The sequence below is a fragment of the Amblyomma americanum genome, chromosome 8, assembly GCF_052857255.1.
Source record: "Amblyomma americanum isolate KBUSLIRL-KWMA chromosome 8, ASM5285725v1, whole genome shotgun sequence".
In the NCBI taxonomy this organism is placed as follows: domain Eukaryota; kingdom Metazoa; phylum Arthropoda; class Arachnida; order Ixodida; family Ixodidae; genus Amblyomma; species Amblyomma americanum.
Genome location: NC_135504.1, coordinates 93,149,722 through 93,173,112, shown reverse-complemented (window position 1 = coordinate 93,173,112; position 23,391 = coordinate 93,149,722). Strand labels below are relative to the sequence as shown.

At 46.0% G+C, this 23,391-nt stretch overlaps 2 protein-coding genes across 2 annotated transcripts; one reads left to right on the top strand and one right to left on the bottom strand.

Annotated features, from left to right (window-relative positions):
- Positions 1 to 78: 78 nt before the first annotated feature.
- LOC144102616 (uncharacterized) lies at positions 79 to 11,553 on the bottom strand. Its single transcript, XM_077635837.1, has 4 exons — positions 10,245 to 11,553; positions 9,246 to 9,503; positions 7,289 to 7,549; positions 79 to 131 (listed from the first exon to the last, which is right to left on the bottom strand). The coding sequence occupies exons 1-4, from the start codon at positions 11,551 to 11,553 to the stop codon at positions 79 to 81; spliced, it is 1,881 nt and encodes a 626-aa protein (XP_077491963.1).
- A 416-nt stretch (positions 11,554 to 11,969) lies between these two features.
- Positions 11,970 to 18,365, top strand: LOC144101999 (uncharacterized). Its single transcript, XM_077635244.1, has 3 exons — positions 11,970 to 12,198; positions 13,969 to 14,072; positions 18,195 to 18,365. The coding sequence occupies exons 1-3, from the start codon at positions 12,006 to 12,008 to the stop codon at positions 18,333 to 18,335; spliced, it is 438 nt and encodes a 145-aa protein (XP_077491370.1). The 5' UTR covers positions 11,970 to 12,005; the 3' UTR covers positions 18,336 to 18,365.
- Positions 18,366 to 23,391: the final 5,026 nt, after the last annotated feature.

Sequence of the window (23,391 nt, the reverse complement as noted above, 5' to 3'; positions counted from 1 at the left end):
CCAATATTGCCCACAAAGAATGTGCTTCGATGTCAAGGCTCTTATCCGCTGATCTCCTCTCTTATGCGCAACCAACCTTTACTTCAGCTCCAAAGCCTCCCCTGACGTCGACTGTGCAAGCAGCGCCGAGGCTGTTGAGAGAAAGATTGGTGCTTCAGAGGCTTACTACCAGAATTTTGCCACAGCACCTGCCATCGCTTCAGAACTAGGCTACCGCTTATGTGGGCGGTTACATTGCAAGAGTTGTCAGCGAGCATATAGAATGCGAGAACTGCCTTACTTTGTGTACGAAGCCGGTTAGCAACCAGCCACTCTTTCAGTTCACCCGCAGCCAAGACCGAGATGGGCTGCTCTACCCGCCGGATCAACTTCTCTCCGTTCTCGACACAACAAGAGCTTTTGGTGACCGCACCCTGCAGGAAGATGAGACCTTGCAAAAGCTTCTCACTACATTAATAGAGCACGCTGTCCCAGCTCTTTGTGCCTCAAAGTTGCTAAGTGCAAGAGCGATGGCAGCAACGAGCACAGGCTTAAGCTCATGAATCGGTTCTTTTCCTGAGGCCGCTCCTCTGCAACTACGCATTCAATGTTACTGACAAGGACGTAGTTAAGCATTTTGCAAAGAAGCCCCTTTCCCGAAAGTATGCGAAAATGAAACCATTGCCCCCATTCGCTTTACTGCCATGCTTTTTTTTTTAGAGTTGGAGTAAGTTTTGGGTCACAACGCACCGTTATTGAATACCATGAACCCATTTATCTTTTTTTCTATTCGAAGAGTGCGCCATGAGGCATATGTTGAAAAAAAGGGAAGGAATGCGGGAGATAGAAAGTTAAAAGAAGGATTGAAGACCCGTTTCGCTGAGGTAGTCCACGCAGTGCTATCTTCAGGCAGATGGTGCAGCGCCTCACGTTACATAACTGATGGCACTGTCAGCTGGGCGCATTTTTCGCGCGTACCGCTCAAGTTGCGCGTCAACACTGCGACTCGAGAAACAGTGCTGCAGGAAAATGCGCGGCCGATCAAATGATGAAACCACATGGCCCAGCTCCACATTTTCATGCGCCAACTGTGGCTTCGGTGGCGACAATGGTAACTCTCAAAAGCTTTACGAAGGAAACGCGGGATCAAGTATCGCTTTGGAAGCAGTCAAACGGCTTTACGTGCTACTTAGCGCATGCCCTTCTGGCTTGCGTCGTCTGTTACATGGGCAAACAGCACGCAACAGAGCTTTTTCAGCGCCCAAGCTTTCAGTATTAGCTGCTACCAAACACTGCTTTGAAATAACGACCCTCAGACAAACGAACTTAAAGGTGACAGAACAATTTTTCACGAATTCAATTCAAGCAGGCGCGCGCTGTCATATCAGAGCAGCAGACGACGCGTGAGCGCATTGCACAGCAATAGCCGCAAACGACACGACTGAAATGGGCCAATTACCCTTAGCGACAAGAGCATCCGAGCTCCCTTTTAAAAAAATTTTGATTGTACTTGAAACATCATGAACGCATTCAAAAACTCAACGACAGACAGCTGCGAACGGTCTGCGTTTCTATGAGCGACGATGATGCGACGGGCGTCCTACTCCTGTGGTGGGGCGTGGCGGCGAAAGGCCGTACTAGCCCCGACGGGAAGTATAGAGGAGGCGCTGGTTGGACCAAAGCGTCATCTATTTTTTCCGCGCCTGGTCGAAGGCTGCTGAAGCGCCGTCTGACTCCGCCGTGTTTCTCTGCGGGACGGCGCTGCCAGCCCTGGATGGATGGGCGTGCGCGTAGTTGCGGCCGGCTGCAGGGGCTTCGGCGGCCGCGGAATAAACGAGGGCTTTGCCTACTTCGCAAAGGACCAACTCGTCCTAAGCCATTACTAATTCATGGCTACAAGAAAGAGGAACGCTCTTTTATATCATCCGGAAAATAAACGCCAGTTAATTGTGAGTCAGCATGCGCCGAGCGCCTCGACACCAAATTTCTTCTTTCAAATTTCTGCAATACTTCTCTCGAAATCAACCTTGTTCATATGCCTCGCAGTGTTCTGCCCTGTTCATTAACAGGGAAAGGAGCGCGATGGCAGAACACTCCCTGGCTGTCTCTGAGGGAACATGCATTGTGCTCACTGCCGAGAAATCAACGCATAACTGTCAACGCCACCACAAAAAAATACGTCACTCTGCCTTATGCCTAAGTGCCAGCGAAACAATCGCCCGAATCATGAGAAAAGGGTGGTCTCTAGACTGCGCCCAAGTCTACAAGCACTGCTGTGCTTGCTTACCAGGTGTTTCCAGAATCGGTCACGGAGAAAAAGAGCCCAAGGCATTATCTACGAAATTCCTTGCGCCGACTGCGACGCAAGCAACATCGGCGAAACCTAAAATATATAAAAGAAAGAATTCGGCAACACAAAAACGACGTTCGCAACTATGTGAGGAAAGTGCAGTCATGTAACTGAACATTCCTAAGACAAACAATAAACTTCGATGAAACCAGCATACTCGGTGATGGAACAAGTTAGCAAAAACGCGCTTTCTCGAATTCTGGCACATTCAAACGGCCCCGAACAACATCAATAGCACAAAGGGAAACCACCCCAAGACAGAAAATCAACTGAGACGAAACCAGCATGCTCGGCGCCGGAACAATTATACACACAAACGTGCAGTCACTCAGCACGCGGACCATTTTCCACCGCAGGCGAAAAATTTTATCGAACTTCTCAGGACAAATGTTGCTACCAGCGCCAGACACTGCAGCATTTGCGATGTTAGGAGGTTATTTGGCTCGCATTGTTCAAGAAAAAATTGATTGCAGCAGCTGCACTGCTCTTCTTACTCGATCAGCCTCATCTGCGCCCAGTGACAGTTTGATCCGTCATCAGGACAGAGGAGGCCTCCTTTATCCTTCAATGCAGTTTGTGTACGTTCTGCACGCCCTGAAGAACTACGTCGAGGTGTTGCTCAACAAAAGATTTTTAGCAAAACCCCTGCAAGCTGCAGTCGACAATGCAGTTGATGCTCTTGCAGAACAGGAGCACTGAAATGTGAGCTTGCTTGCAGTGATCACCACGGCCAGCTTCTGAAACTCATCTGCACAAAGTTTTTTCGGCCTGTTTTTGTGAACTATGCGTTATCAGTGACTGACAGGAACTACGTAGTGAAGCCGCTCACATCAAAGCCCCTATCTAGAAAGCTGTTAAAGTTGTGAAAACTTTTTTGCGCATGTATGTTTTATTCTCACTACGACAGTAACTTTTTTCCATTCACTTATCGCTCACAAAAATGCTTCCTTAATGTTTCTGCTTAAATATTGGTTCAGACACGACTTGTGCTGAGAATCCGTGTTCTGTACAAAGAAGCACACTAATAATTACCCTCGATAAAGCTGAAAACTGAGGAAATCATTTCGATACTGCAGCAACGTTCGATCTGTATGCCTGGCCGCCGCTTTCATAATTTCCTTGATGAGCAGCTTTTATTAAAGTACATGTGCACATGGCTTAACAATAACAACTTAGCACTTTAACGATCGTGCCCGCATATCACTCTTACCAAAATAAGAGGAGTATACACAGTATCAGAATTGCGCGCCGCGTTTTACGCTGCGTGCAACTCCTGCCGCGTCGTCTGATTCATCCAGGGCTGCGCGCGCCACTCGTCGGCAGCTTCGCGTACTAGCGCGAACGGCGCCTAAAAACGACGTTCCCCGCGGTTGAGCGGGCATGAAAAAAATAGAGGCTATGGTTGGACCGGCCGAGCAATCGTACGTGCATTGAAATATCTGACGACCGGCAGCGCTAGCTCTTCTTTCTTAACAAATAAGGGAATTAATATGCGCGCTTCAATTGGCTGCAATGGCAGAAATACCGACGGCTCAACCCTGAAGTTGACAAATTTTTCCAGGCTTTTTCTTTCCCCGTTGAAGACGAACGTCATGGGTCTCCTACGACGACACGCGAAGGCCGCGATACGAGTGCCGGAAGTGCAGAGAGAGACAAACGGCCTCAGGAATGCTTGGAAGCTTCGAGAGGACGGCTCAGCCCTCCATATGTGCCACCCAGGCTTAATGTGGACTCAGAATCCACCACTTCTGAGGAATGCCTGGACGCTTCTGAGGGTTCGTGGTTATCCGAGAAGCATTCAGATGACCGCGACCACCGAGCATTTGAGGAGCATTCCATGACCACCGATGGAGAAGCCATCCCTTCGGTGATAGATGCGGCTCGAAAGCTAGCAAACATAGCACTCAAGCACTGTCTTTCACACGTGGCCATTAATGACCTGTGCCTTCTTTTGCGCCGACTAGGGCATTCAGTGCCTCGTGACGCTCGCACTTTACTCAAGACTGAGCGGAAAGTGAATGTGCATAACAACAGTGTGCATTTTGACATTGGAGGTCAAGTGGCTGAAAGAGTTGAAAAAGGCCTTCGGGATCCTGCAGGTGCCAAGGTGGACCTCCACATAGACATCGATGGACTGCCCATATTCAAAAGTTCTTCGGTGAGCTTCTGGGTCCTGCTCTGTGCTGTGGCTAATGCGATTGACAGTAGGCCCTTTGTTGTCACCATTCACTGTGGGAAAAAGAAGCCATCAAATATTGAAGTTTTTGAGGCCATTTCTGGATGAAATGAAAAGCCTGGAGGCCTTCGGCATGGTCATCAAGGGCGTGCGCCACAGTGTTTCTCTTGCTGCTGTAATATGCGATGCTCTGGCACGCTCATATGTCAAGTGTGCAAAGAGACATACTGGCTATTACGGATGCGATCGCTGCACTCAGAAAGGTGAAAGGATTGAACAGAGACAAACATTTCCAGTGTGTGCTGCTTTTGTAAGCCGCACAGATGAGTCTTTTCGCGCAATGGCTGAGGCAGGCCATCACCACGCCACAAGTCCTCTGCTTGAGCTACGCGTCAACATGATCAAACACTTTCCCTTGAACTACATGCATACAGTGTGTTTGGGAGTCGTCCGGAAGCTGCTGCAAACTTGGGTGTCTGGTCCATTACCTTATCGCCTCAGTGCACAGCAGCGTAGCATTCTGAGTGCAAGGCTTGAGGAAACTAGCCTTCCATCAGAATTTGCTCGCCAGCCTGGAACCCTGGAGGAACTGGATCGATGGAAGGCAGTAGAATTCAGGTCTTTTCTTCTCTACACCGGTCCTGTGCTGTTAAGGGATTTGTTAAAAAATGACCGCTACAAGTACTTTCTATGTCTTCATGTGGCGGTTCGAATTCTCCTCAGTGACAATCTTTGCATAGAAATGACCAGGTTTGGTTCAGACTTGCTGCAATATTTTGCACAGCATTCTGGAAAGCTGTATGGACCAGAGTTTCTGGTGTACAATGTACACATCATGTGCCACATTCCTGATGATTGTCTGATTTATGGGCCGCTGGACAATGTCAGCGCCTTTCCGTTTGAGAACTGCTTGGGGCAAATTAAGAGGTTGTTGCGCAGCAACAAAAAGCCTCTTGAACAGGTGAGCCGGAGGCTATCAGAGTTGGGTAATTCACCCAGAGAATTGCCATTGAGAGTGCCTCCAACAGACGTATCTTCTTTGAAAGCTGGTGCGGAGAAAGACTCATGCTGTTTATTAAGAAATGGCCGCATCATCAGTGTGACAAAGCTGACCCCACAATTTATTTTTGGCCATTAGCATCTTCGCTCCAGGAGCTTCTTCTCTCTTTCACTTTCGTCAGAAAAGTTACAGATTTTCCGCACAGACAGTGCTTCACCTGATATTAGGATGTGGCCTGTGGACTGTTTTCAGTCCAAATGTGTGAAAATTGTGTGGAAGTCAGGGTTTGTTGTATTGCCGCTCATTCATCACAATCAGTAGAAGTCAATCATTGTTATCTGTTTTGAGTTAGCTTGCCATATTTAGTAAAAGCTTATTTTTCAGCACTGCATTCCCTCTCAATGATAGCTACAAGTGTATCATATGCTAGAAGTGTGTGAATATTCTCTCCTTCATAGCGAGTAGCAATGTAATTAGTAGAAATGTATTTTGAGTGCTGTTTTTCCTCTCCATCATAGCTGAATGTGTGTCACAGTAGCACTGCATTTTAAGGTATATTTTCTCTCCTTTATAGCGATTAGAAACGTGGTTAGTAGAAGTGTATTTTGAGTCTTACTCCTGCAATATAATTAGTAAAACTGTATTTTTGAGTATTGTGTTTCCTCAGCATCATGGTTTGCATTTTTTAATGTTGTATTTCCTCTCCATCATAAATAGCATAGGCAGCAAATCCCATGTTTATGGTTCTGGTCAAACACTATGGTTACTTGCGTGCACCTTCTTGACGACCTGCTCTGATGATGGTGGCGACAAAAGGTTGTAACAGAGAGAACACAGAGAGAGAGGGGAACCTCTCATGGTGAACAACAAGCTGTCTAAACGGCATTCTTTAGAGAATATGCAACTGCAGCTGGAAACTACTAATCCTGATTGTCAGAAAAGTAATTGAAATGTAGAGTATCGTGGTCAATAGACTGGACTAAACTGCACGCTGAAAGCAGCGCTAGTCATTGAGGCACCCTAAGATAGACAATCCTGAATGCTCCTAAAAAAAACTGAGCAGCTGCAGAGTGCTGTCACATCAACTCTTAGAGAAAGACCACCACTAAGCACAGCACACACAAGACTAGAGGCTGTATCTATCAATGGCTAACAAAAATGCACTTTTTTTCAGCAAAGAGACTATTTAATTAAGCTTTCAGTACCCCTCAAGTGGGCAACAACATGCAAACACTCAACTTTTAAAGGGACACTGAGTGACAAATGAAGTAGGCCTGTATAGATTAAAGCAGCCTAATAAAAATGCAATGGGAAATCTTATGAACTAGAAAACATCACAAAATTAAATGCAGATATCACCACCATCAGTCGTTGTCAGATGATAACTGCAATGATATGTAGGCAGTTTTCACTCGCATATCCCTAGTTGACATTGCCATATGCGCTTCATGCAGTGACCGCAGAGTCCTTTCCAGTCAAGTCGTCATGAATTTGAATCGTCTCATTTGCAGGTTCGTCCTTAAGCTATATCAGACTACATTAGTACATCCTGCAGTGGCACCAGTTTAGTGAAATATTCAAGAATGACACAATCTATAGAGCAAAGAAAAGAATCAGAAGCAGCACAAATACTACAAACCACAATAAACTGTTCATGACAAACACCTGCAGACCATAAGCACAAGGCTCTCCTTGCTTTGAGATGCCACATTTTTTCCCTGAACAACCAATAAGTACTTTTGGTGCCTAGCTTCTAATACTGCATTATACAGCTGGGCCTCACCTGCATGATTTATTTGCTGCAATGTCAGCTCTTCCAGCAGTAGGGTGAATATGGCTTCAACCAGCAATGCAAAGTGGTTCAGGTAGCGCTGAGGTAGTATGCCCAAGCAGCAGGGCAGGGCATAAAAAAGCAACCAATGCCGCCATTCGCTGGCTTTCCAGTGGCACTTGTCCTTGAGCGAACGTGGCAGACGGGTGAATGAATGAGGTGGCTTTATTGCCAGCAGCCTTCTGTCCACTTTGGCCATTGTTACGGGGCGCCCTGCACAAATAAAAATGTTGTGCACTTGGCGCTGGTGTGCACGTAACAAGGGCAATGGCTTATCACTGTTTACTGTTCTAGTCTAAAAAGCAGCTTTCTAACCATAGCAGCTGAAGCTGCATGCACAAATTTTGTGGGCCCTTTTAAGCATTAAATCTCAACATAGCAGCAGGACATCTTGTAAAAAAAAAGGGCACTGAAATGACGTCAGGCACTTACGTTGCATAGAAAACATTGAGAAGGGTAACAGAACAAAAAATCTCTGCCTTTGTCTTCACATGCTGCAGACAAATTCACACAAACTGGCTGAGAAGATGGCACTGGCTGCTGTGACGCAGAATTAGAACATAAGTGAACCAACGTGAAAGGCGTTGGATTAGGTTACGTTCCAGCATGGCACAACATACCAAGATGTTATGTCGCACAGCTCACAATTCCAAGGTGAAAATTATGACACCACTTTGTTTTGACTCATAATTCAAGCTCTATAAATGAATTTTTTCTGGATCCACTGTCATAAGTTTACGGAGACCCGCCGTGGTGTCTCAGTGGTTAGGGTGCTCGGCTACTGAGCCGGAGTTCCCATGTTCGAATCCAACCACGGCGGCCACGTTTCGCATCGATGGAGGTGAAATGCAAAAACGCGCCCGTGTGTTGTGCGACATCAGTGCACGTTAAAGATCCCCAGGTGGTCGAAATTATTCCCCAGCCCTACACTAGGAGCCCTCTTTCTTCCTTTCTTTCACTCCCATAGTTTCTGCGCCATTTCCTTTCCTCAAAAGCCAATTTTGATGTTTATGGAATGCAATATCAGATAGAGAAATTAATTGCACTGCTGTTTTTGCATGCAGCCTGAAATGTTTAAATTAGAAGGTGCAGCATTAAACTTCAAGTGATATGAACAAGATGCTAAGAAATTGAAATTTTTGCCAAAGTTGCATTCTGCAAGCTGTTGGTGATTGCTTACAACCAATGCAAATAATATGAACCCCTACTGGCGTTCAGTGGCACTGCGTGGCTGTCATGCAAATCATATCCAGGTTCCTTTTTTCGAGCTGCACAAATGCAGCTTACCCAACTTTCTGAGCACTCAAGCATGCCAGACTGTTCTTTATTGTTTGTGAAACTATGAACCTCCTCATGCTCATAAGTCCCTTAGTGCTTTTTCGTAAGTTAGTTATTTTTCATGTCTAATTTTGATAGCAGGACATAGGACCACAACTTGTTTGAGGAGCCAGCTGAATGAGCACTGCAACTTGAACATCAAAGCTAAGCTCCATCGTGTCAGCAGCTGAACTAGACGGCAACAGTTAATTAACCCTTTCTGGTCAGGTATAGCTTCCCCACTGACTCCTGCAATGGTCAGCATTCTTTTGGTCTTTCCAGCTCCTCGCAATGAAAGGGAGTGCCACATCATGGCTTGGTTATAAACATTTATTTAAAGCCCTGTGCCGAGCCATGCCGGACTATACCAACCACACGCACACTTTTCCACTGTCGGGTGATGCCCGAGGTATGACCGGAATGGGTTAAGGAGTACCAGCCAGTAACAACCTTTGTTATCTCTTTTTTCCTATGCTTAATTTAGGTCAATGTACCCTTCAGCAATGTAGTACAGAGTATTAGAAAAAATTTTAAGGTTACTTAGTGCTATAATGAGTAGAAGTGTAGCCTTTTTACTTTCTCCGCTACTTACCAATGTAGAACGGTTGCTGAGAGTTTGCTGAATCAAACCACTGGTCAGTAAGGCATTTCGTGACCCCAATGAGCACACAATGCATATACTCCACTGTGTGGCCAAACACAATGTTAAAGTGTTTCAGGTGATTCAGTGGTGACTGCCCTTTAAGCCCATTCACAGCATCTTTGATCTTCTCCGCAAACTCCATGTCTTTCGACATCTCCCCTGGGGTCCGCTCCTCACCGACTGTAACACTCATGTACCTTTGGGCCCCTGTTGAAAGGAGAGAAATAGTGTGCATGCTCGATTATTTGCCTGCAGAAAGCAGAATCTACAGGAATTAAGCAATGCCTGCATATGTTTTATGCACTAAACTATTATGAGCAAAAGTAATCGATCCAACTGTCCATGGTGCGAACCATATTCCACGCTGCATGCTGGCGCTGCCTGACGAAACGCTCATATTGTTGAAAACGTCGCAGTGTGCCAATCTTGACACTAGGAGCACTTCGTCAGGTAGCATCCACATGTATACAGTGCAGTTTGGTTTGGAGTGCAGACTGAAAGCCCTTACTTTTGCTTATGACAGTACTCTTGCTGGGTATAAGTCTCTCACGTGACATTCGCATGATGTATCTAGATGGGGAATTTTAGGCCCGCCTTCAATACTTTGCACCTCATATCTGCTATCACGGAGAAGTGTGGCACATGATCTATATCACATGTTTCTAATGGCAAATTTTTCAGCAGCCAGAGCTTTCATAAAGTGCACTGACAACTTTGATACAAACTGACCGCTGCAAATGCAACGTTTTTCCTTAGCAGTATTTGAACACCGCTTCAACTTATCCATTTTTTGGTCATAGCCAGCTCAGACAGAACACTCTAAATGCATTTCAGGGCATGTTACAAGCTGTTCACAATTAAGATATGAAATTATTAAGCATATCCACTAAGTTAACATACATGCACAAGTGTTCAGCCAGATGCAATGACAAATTTGATCAACCATACCTTCGTGAAACTCGGCACAATTGTAGCACCAAGGGCAGCCGAAGAGACCATTAAACTGGACCATGTTGATCACAGATGCTCGGGCTGGCGCATCCACGCAGCAGCACAGTACATGAAGTCCTAATGACAGCAATGTATGACCTGCCTTCCAAGTGATCTTGCCAAACTGATTGATCTCTTCAACAAATTTGGTTAAGAAGGTTCTCATGTACGGGTGCTGGCCGAACCACAGCCCACCTATCAAGCAGTTCTTTAGCCTGTCGCAAGGTGGCAGCTCGTTAATCAAAAACTGGATTGGCCACACAGATGATAACGATGACTTGAATACGGGGCTTCCATCTGTGTTGATAGTGATGGTAAGATCCATCCAGCCAATTTTGCCGCTCTTCCTCAACTCCTCGGCCATAGGTCCACTTGTGATGTCCTGCAACAGTGCGGCTCCTCCTTGCTGAATGACTGCCTTTAAGTTCACAAGTCTTTCAAACAATGCAGCCTTTGATTTTGCAAGCAAACATTTCATCTGTTCTTTCAAATCTAAAATGATGAAAAAATGTCCCCTAGCTTTTAGAACACAAAGTTCCGTGCTAACCTCGCAGTCCGGGCACCTCATTGATGACATTCCGGGCACTGACACAAGCACACTGCCACAGGTGTCACAATAAAAAAACCGCTTCACCAGCCTTTCCTTGCGCGACGACCAAAGCTTTCGGAACACAAACTTTGACCGAGGAAGTACATCACCTTTAAAGCCAAACAGACCATCTATGAGGCGCAGCAGATCATTCAGGGCCTCCCAAGTGAGTCCATGAGTGACGACAAACGCCATTATCATTATTATCGCGGCTGCCTTTGTCGTTGTGGAGCCCGGAATTACTGCTGCCTCAAGCTCGACAAAGTCCGATGCCAGAAACTCGCGTTCGCCGTCGTCGTTTTCGGTTTCTCCCGACGTAGAACTGCTGTCTTCGGGTGTTTCGCCAAGCCGGTCAAAGTCGTCTGTTTGGAACAAATCTTCGTCATCGTCATACGAGGTGCCGCTTGCCTGCTCATCGTGGGCACTCAAAGTAGGCGAGGCTGGCTGCGCCGCTTGTTCTGCTGCTGGTTGCTCGCCACTTGGAAGGTTCAGCAAATCGCCCACAACGCCTCCGCCGTTGACATCTCCGTCGTTGGCAGCTGACGTCGATGAGGCACAATGCTGAGCGCGAAGCCGCACTTCTTGCTGCCTCCTGTAAAGTGTGGTCTTCGGGACAACAAACGGTTCGTCTTTGTAGAAATAACGCTTCCGTCGTTTCTTGGTCACGTCCCCATCCATAGTAGTCTAAGAAAAACTAAATGAAACAGGCAGGCAAAAAATACCAAACTAGAATGGGAGAAATTGAACAAAATAGCAGCAGAAGGTGACAACAAAGTGACCACTGCTCTATCGGACTTGACCGGTCTTGACTCTTGAAGTCTTGATTGTCTTGACTTTCGCCCTCCGGATACAACCGCGAAATGCGCTGTGCAAAACACTGTAGCAATTTGAAGTCCACTGGGTACCTGTAGTCGGCTTTGTTCTACGCAAAAAAGAACTGTAAAGTTTATAAGTATTCATTAAAATATGCTCCGCGTGCGCGCTAGAAAAAATTGCCTTTTCAAAGCATGGCCATAACAAGCCAAAAGTATCCAAAGCTTCTAGCCATCGTAGCTGTGTTAGGTATTAGGTGCAATTTTTGGGGTCCCTAGCTGCGCTGCTTTGTTAGCCTACGAAAATATTTCTTTATTATGGAGCCGTTGCTCGCATACGTGCTGTATAAAGACGGTGAAAAGGCCGTCGTGCCAGTCAGCCTAATTAAAGATTATTGCCCAAAATCTACAAAGGACTTGGCGAAAAACAAGTTGGTCTACTGGCGGGACAAAGACGCTCCGGATGGCGGTGATGAAGATTATTATCCTGGCGATATAGAAGAACTGGCTGGTAAGTGACAACAGTATTTTTGTCCACACTAAGAAATCCGGAAAGCACTCGCGTTGCTACGCTTGTAGGAGGTGTGCAAATTTATAAACTATCGCAGCGCGCGTGACGATAGTGCATGCGGTACAGCTGCCTTTGAGGGTACCCCTCGCGAGTGCAGGCGGGCGTGACAAGAACTGGAGAGACCAGGAAATGCTAGGCTGTTTGCCCTCGCAGTTTCGTCGGGCAGGGCTTTTTCTGGAGAAAACCCGCAACAGACTGTCGCTAGCATTCATGATGACAGCGGTTTTGTGACTTCATCACAAGTCGCTATCGGGGTACAGCTTTGCTTGCAGGTCTTGCGCGGCTTCAACTTTCCGGTAGTCATTCCCACCCGACTGCGCACGTTGCTGAGTCAGCCTATTGTACTCGTCTACTCTAGAGACATAAGAAGAAACACTTGATCAACAAATGTGCAGTGTTGAGCCATGATTACTTACGATACTCATAGATATAACATGCGTGAGTGGACAAGCTAACACATTTAGGGAGGGCGCATTGCACGTATTGTGACAACACAAGCCGCCGCGTCGGCTGAGTGGTTATGGTGCTCGGCTGCTGGCCCGAAAGACGCGGGTTCGATCCCGGCCGCGGCGGTCGAATTTCGATGGAGGCGAAATTCTAGAGGCCGGTGTGCTGTGCGATGTCAGTGCACGTTAAAGAATCCAGGTGGTCGAAATTTCCGGAGCTCTTCACTACGGCGTCTCTCATAGCCTGAGTCGCTTTGGAATGTTAAACCCTGATAAACCATAAACCATATTGTGACAATAAGCGCACAATGTCAGATACCACTAACAAACAAATATTCTATGTTCCTGTCCTCCCTTCACTTCTAGCAGTGGTCTCAAACCCACTGCTATGCCGAACCAGAACGCATTGAGGAAATTTCGTCCCCCATGGGCAAGGACAAAGGGATCAACGTCATTGTTGCATCATGCCCCTGGCTTCCTGCTTACTTAATTTCAGCTTTGGCAGAGTGTAACTCGCTTTCAACAGCCAGCTATCTTTGCCTTGCATGCCGAGAATACTGACGTTTTTCGAAAACTGAAATCGGCATACTTTTATCGGTTTATTTTGGTTTTTTCTGAAATGTCGAACCCCTACTTGTAAGTGACGTGCTCAAGTAGCCTAACTGTTTGCAAAGAGAATGGCTTTGGTTCCTGGAGATTACACAGCGACTCTATCCAAATATGATAGGCAGCGTTATGAGGAGAAAACAAACAGCTGGACCCTTTCGCACTGCGGGCAAGCAGCTGCATCCAGGACATTGACTTGTGGCCATGCGTGGTTGCTTCAGGCATCCACTAATTCTGAATGTCAAGAAAAAGCTTCATTACTCATAAGCAACTGAAGTTGTGGAAGGCGCTGAGGCCTACAACTTGTAATGAGCGACTGGGTGCACGAGCCGTCAGTGAAGGAAGCGTCGGCTGACACCATAGTCATGGTAACAAAAGACATGGTAACAAAATAATCACAGCTTTGTCATGTTAATTACCACTTCAAGCATGCACAATTCTGGTGTTGGACAGCTCTTAATAGGCACAAATTATTTCTTCAAGGTAGAGATTAACCTTGCATCACTCATGTATAGAATGGCAAGCTGCTCCAGCATGTATTACATAAATCCACGGCTGACAATAATATTTGAAATTGTTCTGCTAATTGTGCACTGCTTTGTTCATATGTTGTATAGTTTCATGAGTATTATGTTTAATTGAGATGTCTATAATGCAGCAACGGCAGAAGAACTGGCAAAAAAACTGAACAAGCGAAGGATCCGGTGGCCGAAGCATGTGTTTGATGATGCTGCTCATGAAGCTGCTCAGCAAAGTGCTCAGGTATCCGTCTGTCAATTTGCAATACTTAAGTGGCCAAGTTATTGGAGCATCTGCTTCACATGTGGGAAGTGTGGCATTCAATTCTTAGTGATGCCGGGAACCTGTTGTTGATACAGTGGGTAAAAGCTTTCCTCTGGCCGGGGGCTTCCCACTTTGAGTAAACAGTCACTTTCATTAAACGAAACAACTTTGTAGCATGGCACTGTTTGGCCAAAGCCGACCTTGCATCAGGAAAAGTGTCATTAGCAGCAGCTCTTTCCTCTGTTCTTCGCTTTCGAATATTTCGTAGTGCATCTTATGTATTTGCTTGCCTATTTTAGCTGTGTGCTCCATTGTGGATTGAAAGATTGAAGTACAAGCGAGTGGGGAGATGCGCAAAGGAAAGGAAGCAGCCTGTGTATGATCAGTATTCGTAATTTATTCTAATGGGCTCCAGTCAAACCTCGGTGGGAGGCTTATCAGGCCTTCCTGACAATAATGTCCTTTGTAGCCTAAGAATAAATCGGGTACCTGAAGCCTGGCCGACGAACTAGTGCTAGCTTTGGCAGTTTTATCAATCCTTGACCATTAAAGACCTTGTATGTAACAGTAATCTGTGAGTTCAACTCTTGTTGCAGATTACATTTGGAAGACCAGCAATTATTTGAGAATTCAGGGAAAATAATAGAGTTATACTCAGTGTGCACAAGCTGTCTGTAAAGAGACACTGAATGGGAATACTAAGAAAAAGGGGCCTTGACAGCCTATTTTCACGCATACCCTGCTTATCGCATTTAATTCTCAACTCGTTTAATTAAAATTCCCCCAACTTTCAGTTGATTCTGTGCGGCAAATATTTTGAAAATGATTTTTTTCTGTTTCTTCTGCGAACTGCTTGCTGGTCTGGCAACAACCTCTGATCGCTGACGTTAGAAGGGCATGCGCACCCCGCGTTGTCTGCTGCGCGCTGTTGAGGTGCTTGCATGCACGTCATAGACGGCGGTCGCTCGAAAACTTTTCTTTTTTTTTTGAGCTTATCCAAATAAAATACATTTTCAGTGTTTTCTTTTCGGAAGCCGTCAGCTTAGTACGCTAGCTGAGAAATCCTTAGGAAAGCAGACTTGCTTGTGGCACCCCTTTTCTGATTGTTGAGGAAACAGAAATCGATGGACCCCTGCTTTATTATTTACGCTCATAAACAAGTTATTTTTATGTTATGAGTGTGGTTTCTTTTGAGCAGTCGAGTGCTTTTGTATGCGAAAAGCGGCACGTGCCGTGCATTGCATGCCTTCGCCGATGTGCGCCGTGAAAGCCGCGTCGTTTTGTAGCTGGATACCAGTTTGTTGTCCGCTATTCATCGGCTTGATAATTAAACTCAAACTATCACAAGGTGGCACTGGAGTAACCTTGAGGCACGAAAGGAGCAGAGAAAAATGCCGAATGAGACGGCTTCCCGCTGCATGTGTGCATTTGTAACATACATTCCCTTCGGCTCATAGAAGCCTTTTGCAGGAACCAAGCCGCTTGCAAATCCCTACGCGACTCGAATGTTTTCACTGCCCACACCGATGAATGGTCGCCGCCGTCTAGATGAGTGCTTGAAAATGATAGCACATCATTTAGCGTTTACTGTGCGTGCGCATTGCGGCCTAGGAATGCGATGATCACAACAACATGTAGCCCCGCGCTGGGATTGTTTACATAGCTGTGCGCAAACAGTACTGCTTGGCATAAAACTCAAAGTGGGCTCTCCTTATCTTAAATATTACGTAGTATTGCTCGCAAATTGTAGCTTTCCTCGTCTACACACTATGATAACACTGCAATAAGCACCGCTGATGCTATGTCGCCTGCTTGGGAAACGCCTCGCATAGGACTGGCGCTTCCCGCTGAATGCATCTGCTTCCTCTTATGTCATCAGTATTTGATTTTAAAGCGCTTTAGCTAAAGATAAGTTTGGACATTACTTGAAATAATGAAAACTACCAGATTTGTTGTCCACAGTCGACGCCGACTGCTGCCGCCGGCTGCCTTCAGCACATGCTGTGAACACCGGGTCACATATCGACACTTCCCCTTTATTGTACTCGCACCCTGCGATGTAGGCAGTCGTCGCTTTGAGGGCACTGTAGCCAAAGTTAAGCTCAACAGCTATTTAAGGTGCTAAAACTCGCGAATTCGCTCTTTGCAATCGCCGAAATCGCACACACGAATCCTGCGTACTCGCTAGGCCTCGTCACGAAACGGGCCGGCGGTCCACCGTTGACCGAAATTCAAGATTATGGCGAAAGTTCCTTACTGATTAGTAATAAAGTGTGAAGTTATGAAATGCAACCGCTCGGTTTGCTTTTTTCGATGTGGATAAGGTACCCAAGCGCTGTCTTTCGGGCCGTCTATTCACCGGGTGTGAAGCTTTCGCTCGGCCGCACAAGCCTAGGCGACGGCGATTAGTGGCACCGTCGTGCGGCTTTTTCTGTCCGTGTCGCTTGCCTCGCTGATAGGTTCTATGCGCAGGCACCGAATAAAAGCACATCTTCGCTCGTGCACGAACATCGCGCGTATGTCGCCGTGGCTAGCATCAGGTCCAATAAGTTTCAAAGTTCTTAAGTTTAGTAAAATATGTCATATCAACTAGCCCCCACCACACTCTGCCAGTTCCTACTACGTTCACTCTTTTTACATTACTGCGATACGGGGTCATTGGTCCTGCTGGCGTCGTCGTCGGTATAGCTTGACAGACTAGTGCGTCAGCGATGGCATTTGCATACCGACCAGCCAACCGATCGCCGTAGCACCGGCCTAGTGTAACCGGACCCTATACCGAAGAATGAAGAATAACTGCGTTACAATTATTAACGCTTGGCCTTGTGCAGACGAGACTGTGGCATTTCAGCTCTGCCGAAACATGCTGACCTTTCTCTGAATGCTCGGTTCAGGTATTTATCTACAAATGAGGCAGTGAGTACAGCATCCTTTATGTTTTTTTCACTTAATGTTACCTCTCCACATTTCATGAGAGTGAGCATAATGATTTGACCAAGCATATTCAGGAAACTGCCTAATTCAAGTATTCGAGGGACTCCGGCGCTGGTTCATCACAGACTCGCGAGTTTGGTTGTTTATGCATACGTACCACCTTTTCAATGGTGAGGATTTTATCCTTCATAGCATGCCCGTACAGGAGAAAACAATACATTTTATAATTTGAGAATGCCACAAGCGCGCAGAAAGAAGCCTGTTCAAAGGCTTAACCGAGAACTGAACCGCTTGACTGTCTGCCGAGCAAACAAAACGGAGTGTAAATCTGTTGCAAGCATACCATTCTAAACATGCTCATAGCATGGCTGCACACAGGGTGGATGCACAGAATGCAAGGTAAAAGTCTCTGTAGTGACATTCCTGTCTCACCTTTCTGTCCATCATCTGGTTTGCGCTGTTTTTATGTATTTCACATTCTTGACTGCTTGGCCGTGCGTCGAACCACTCAACCAATTGTTACTGGCGAAGCAGGCACGCCACGAGCTTCAGTTTCTTGAATCTGCATGGGGTGTTACCACAGGTGCTTCACTTGGAGGCAATTTTCTGACTGTCATCATCCTGAGATGTTAATCTATCAATCTATCAGAACTTAGTGTTCCCATCTGGTTTCCCTTTAATAGTGACATTAAAAGGCAGTTATGTGTTTAAATATAGTGACATCACCTGTTGATTTGCTTCTTAATAGCAAAATCATCCACAAATTGAAATTCTTCACTGGTTGATAATGAGTTTATGGCATTAAAATGTTATTATCTGTTTTGTCGAGATGCAACCATGTGGAGTCAAAATGGTCACAGAAATTTTCTTCACCTCATTCGCATAAAAGCCTTGCGTAGGATGATGCACAGAGTTGGTTGGGCAACACTTCTTGTTTTTTGTAGTCAGACAATTGCAGACTACTTGCAAGTTGGTTATGCTGTTTGGAAAGTACTTCTAGTGGGCCCCATGGTATGTGTGCTGAAAGCAAGAAATTGCACCATAATTATGGTTATTCTTCCATTTTATCTCGTTCTTAGAAGTTAGTTTTTTATGGGACTGGAAATTTGCCCATGAATGTGCTTTAGAATGATAGTAATAAGATGTATATGTTCCTTTTCATTTCAGCAGGTTATGAGCCAAAAACAAAAAAAGGCCCAGAAAAAGGAGGCTTGCCACAAAAAGCTGAGCTTTTCTTTTGAAGAAAGCTCTTCTTTAGATGAAGACCTCATGGAGAAGAGGGCACTGGATGGAAAAAAAAAGAAATAGAAAACCTACAATTGGAAATTAGGTCCCTTAGAAAAAAGCTGTCACAGGAACGCCAATGAAACTATGACCTGCAAGAAGTGGTCATAAAAGGAATTGGTGAGGCACATAACTGTTTGCATCTCAAGAACAAAATTGGTGCATGAGAGATGCAGTGCCAACATTGTTTGCTGAGGTGTTTCTTTGTCAGCGTGGCTGCTGTTAGTTCCACGTTTATAGCAACTATTCTTAGCAAGCATGTATTTGGGCTTTTAGAGAACATTAGGCAGGGGCAATGCATGCTTTGACTAAGATGCCCTATCATAAATGAGGTGGTGAGCCTTGTGAAATTGAGTTCTTTGCCTCAGGGTCTTGATAATATTTTCATTGCTGACTTTCTGGCGGGTAAAATTCAAAACGTTGTGGCGGTATTTGCTGTGAGAAATTCCGTTTTATCTTTTTGAGTAGTATATGAGTGCAGGTGTATAGTGGAATGAGTGGTGGTGTGTAGTGCACAGAAGAATGAGTGACGGCTTCCAGCCAATGATGATGCAATCAAGATAACATGACATATCTATTTTGCCTCATTTCCAAACGGGCATCACGTTTGGTGCTGGCATTGTCTTTGCCTGAGGTCTACTTCATTGCTCGTTTTTAAAGGGGGACCCACATGGAGCGAACTTGCACTGCAGAACGCCAACGCTCTTCCGCCGTGCAACACCACAAGCGGCGGAAAATGGGTGGCTGCCACCAGACCGCTGCTACAAGGATTTAAAAACGGCGTGATTCCATATGCTTAGTAAAATGCTGAAAAGAACAGGTGTGCATTTACAATTAACCTATTGATTCCATGATGACAAAGAGGATGAATTATTCTTTGTGACCCCTTACTGAACCAAAATAGTTAACCTATTTGAACCTCTTGCACTTCCTGACATCAACCGACGTGTAGTGGCTAAGCCTAGCAGCTTTGCAAATCCAGAATTCTGAAAATCTGGCGCGTTTCATAGCAAAAATTTTGTGCTGCGGGCACCTTCGGACAAAGCGAAAGCTTCGTGCGACTTTTGTTTGCCGTGAACCTGAGGCACAGTGTAGCGGTAACGACGAGTTCGTGGTGAAGCGAGAGGCCGCTTCGGCAGGTGCGGCCATGTTGTAGAAGCGGACGGAAGTCTGACGCGGTCGCACCCTGATTGGTCCGCGCTGACAGCCCACGTTGGCCGCTTCCGGCGAGCGGCTGACTGCCGGGCGGATATATCTAGCCCGGCTTGATCAGCTGCGAACGGCCGCCCCGCCGGACGCCAGTTTTTTGCAAGAAAAATGCTCCATGTGGGTCGCCCTTAAGACTGCTTGTTGTTGAATTGGAGCTTCACGAATAGCACTGTGTCGTAATTTGTCATTCACCCCACTGGTCAAACAGATATGCTAAGGTGTGCTTAGAATGGGAGGTGTGAAAAGTGCAGTACATTCACCATTGAGAGGAGTAGCCTGCTTGCACATGAATGTCACTAGGGCAAAATCAAGAGCTGCCATCTAGGGCGCTGGCACCACGCTAGCGGGGAGGCAGCTTGGAAGTATGAACAGCATGTGTGCACACTTGGTTAAGTTGGCGATGTAGGTATCTCATGTAGGATTGTGATATGGTGATTCATGAGTATAAGAACATGACAGTGATTTTGCTCGATAAAATGCATGACACTCGGCACCTTGAAGAGCCGAGTGGCGCCTCTCGCCATTGAGGGATTTGACAATGTCGCTCTGTATAAGGTTGCGATTTCGAACTTTACATTACAAAAGTTTTTCTCTTCGTCGCACCTGTCTAAAAAGATAGGGTTGCTATGTTTACACACAAGTACCCTAAAGGAGACGAGTGTCAGGAAGAGAACTCTCTCATTCATGAAAGGTGCAGTTTCAACATGTTTATATTTAATCTAAATAAAGTGAATGCTCCTGAAATGAATTATAATTACCCATGCTGTGCTGCAATTCTTGCAATGTTTAAAATAAAGTAATTGGGAACTGCATGCAGTCTTGATGTGGGTATTTCTTTTCTATAGGCAGGTCACATAAGCACAGAAGTAAAAAAAAAGCACAGTACAGCAGATGAAAAGAAATTTTGGCACAGTGTTAAGTGCTCTGGGATTAATGTGGCATCCTTTAGGACAGCAACTTGAGTTCAGACATCTTGAGAGTTAATTCAGTATAATGCAGATGATCATGCACACTACCAACGCAATGAGCGGCCATATTTTTCTGCTCTACAGGGATTTCTCTCCTATGTGAGCTTAATCTCGAACTGAGCTCAAAGAAAAATAAAGCCCTGTGATGTGTGAAATGCGCAGTCGCAATAGTTAATTTGTAAAAAGGTTTGAAGACCTTAAGCTGCTCTGTTCCCTTGTCAGGTCATTCATGCATTCAAGGGCCAGTTTTGCCTGGCCGGTTTTCACACCTCCCCTGCTATGCACCCCAGTTATGCAGTCTTGCTGAGTGCATTGGTATGCGATACAGTGTATATTGAAGTATGAAATTGGATAAAAATAAGCAGAAAACTTACTGGCTTGAAGAAATGTTATTTTCATGGCCTTCTTGGATTTTTTTTAATTGGAAACAGGCTTGTTTCTTATGTTGCACACAAGCGGTATGTACAGTGTCTCTGCTTATGGGTGCAAAAAAAAAGATTACAAAGGCCATCTGTAATGGCAGAAATTGAGAAGTATTCATTATGTGAACACTCAGTTTAACATGTTGCACAAATCGCATTTTTTGTCTCCAGATTTTGCGGTTTTGTTTTCATCATTATTGGGTTTTCACTTGTGACGGGGTGTTGAAGCTATCTGTTTGGCATGAATAAAAGTGCTTTCATCGTGCAGGAGAGCTGCAAGAACACCTGAAGAAAAGAAAAACCTGCCAGTGCAGTGAACAGCAACAGGTATGTGAAGTGTAGTGAGATTCAATACTGGCATATACAAGGGCATTATGATACATCGTTCTGGCGCACGAAAAACACGGACGAAGGAAGAACAGACACACAATCGCCGGACATCAACTGAAGTTTATTCACAGAAACCAGTCCTATATGTACACATGTGACCACCAGATAACTGATATCAAAAGCACAAAATCGGGAAAACCAAAAGGCAATCAACCAGAGCCACAGTTCCATATCGCACACGTGCCTTCATGCAAATGGCCCACAATTTCTGTGCCTAGCTGACACGATCAACACCGTTAGCCTTCAGATAATCTAGTTCCTTTCTTCTAAGCACAATAGAGGGAGTACTGACGCAGTTATCTTTATCATTGGCAATACAGAGGGCTTCAAAAATTTCTCGGCTTTTCTGAGTCCGGAACTTTCTTAACACACTTGTTTCCTCCAAAAACGCCTTGCATGCTGGCTTATACGAACAACGGCGAATGTGGTCAGCTAAATGACCTCCCCCACTAATCGAAGTTACTGTCCTGCGATGCTCCAGCAAGCGTTCGTTGATACAGCGCCCGGTTTGTCCAATATAGCGTTTGCCACAGGCGAGAGGGATGTTATACACCACGCCAACCTTGCAGTCGACGAAGGCTTTGGTGTGCCTAATTTTGCAGGCAGACCTCTTTTTGGGTTCGTTTACTAGGCGGCACAGGCGCCCCAGCTTCTCCGGAGCTGAAAACACTACACGGACGCCGCACTTGTCCCCGACCTTCTTGAGGCGGTGCGAGACCTTGTGCCAGTAAGGCACAACGACAGGTCGCTGTTGCGGGCGTGTGTTATCCACCTGCCTGTGCCGTCCACCAGATTTTACTTCGCTAATCTGGCTTTCGACCACTGAGGCCACGATTTCTCTCTGGAAACCTGCCTTCTCCAGACGCCTTAGTTGGGCATGGACACTCTCCCGGACTCGATGCTCACACGACTTGGCACAAGGTCTCGCACCGCCTCAAGAAGGTCGGGGACAAGTGCGGCGTCCGTGTAGTGTTTTCAGCTCCGGAGAAGCTGGGGCGCCTGTGCCGCCTAGTAAACGAACCCAAAAAGAGGTCTGCCTGCAAAATTAGGCACACCAAAGCCCTCGTCGACTGCAAGGTTGGCGTGGTGTATAACATCCCTCTCGCCTGTGGCAAACGCTACATTGGACAAACCGGGCCCACTATCAACGAACGCTTGCTGGAGCATCGCAGGACAGTAACTTCGATTAGTGGGGGAGGTCATTTAGCTGACCACATTCGCCGTTGTTCGAATAAGCCAGCATGCAAGGCGTTTTTGGAGGAAACAAGTGTGTTAAGAAAGTTCCGGACTCAGAAAAGCCGAGAAATTTTTGAAGCCCTCTGTATTGCCAATGATAAAGATAACTGCGTCAGTACTCCCTCTATTGTGCTTAGAAGAAAGGAACTAGATTATCTGAAGGCTAACGGTGTTGATCGTGTCAGCTAGGCACAGAAATTGTGGGCCATTTGCATGAAGGCACGTGTGCGATATGGAACTGTGGCTCTGGTTGATTGCCTTTTGGTTTTCCCGATTTTGTGCTTTTGATATCAGTTATCTGGTGGTCACATGTGTACATATAGGACTGGTTTCTGTGAATAAACTTCAGTTGATGTCCGGCGATTGTGTGTCTGTTCTTCCTTCGTCCGTGTTTTTCGTGCGCCAGAACGATGTATCATAATGCGACTGTGAACCAACTAGCCCAGCTGTCTACGCTTAGCGATATACAAGGGCATTTTTAATTTGTCTTGTAGGTGTGCAACTCAGACATACCGGCCACGAGGGAGCCTGAGCTAGGCTCAGAATCTCTTGGGGCACGAGACGTGCCAGGTGAAGGGCTGGCAGAGCTGGCTGCAGCTGCACCAACTGCAGTAGAGGCTGCTGCCTCCAGCAGTCCGAGCCCAGCACAGCAGGGGCTACCAGTGCAAGTGAGTGGCACACATGATATATACAGTTAACGACCATTATTACCTTGTAGTGCCAAAAGAGAGGTAATGGTATTTGGTGCACTGAATGTTGTTGAGTTAGTAGGACAAGTCTTCCAGTGTGATGGGTAGAAGATCAGCCCATTTGCCCTGAGTAATATTTTCGTTGTTTTATCATAACTGAGTGTTC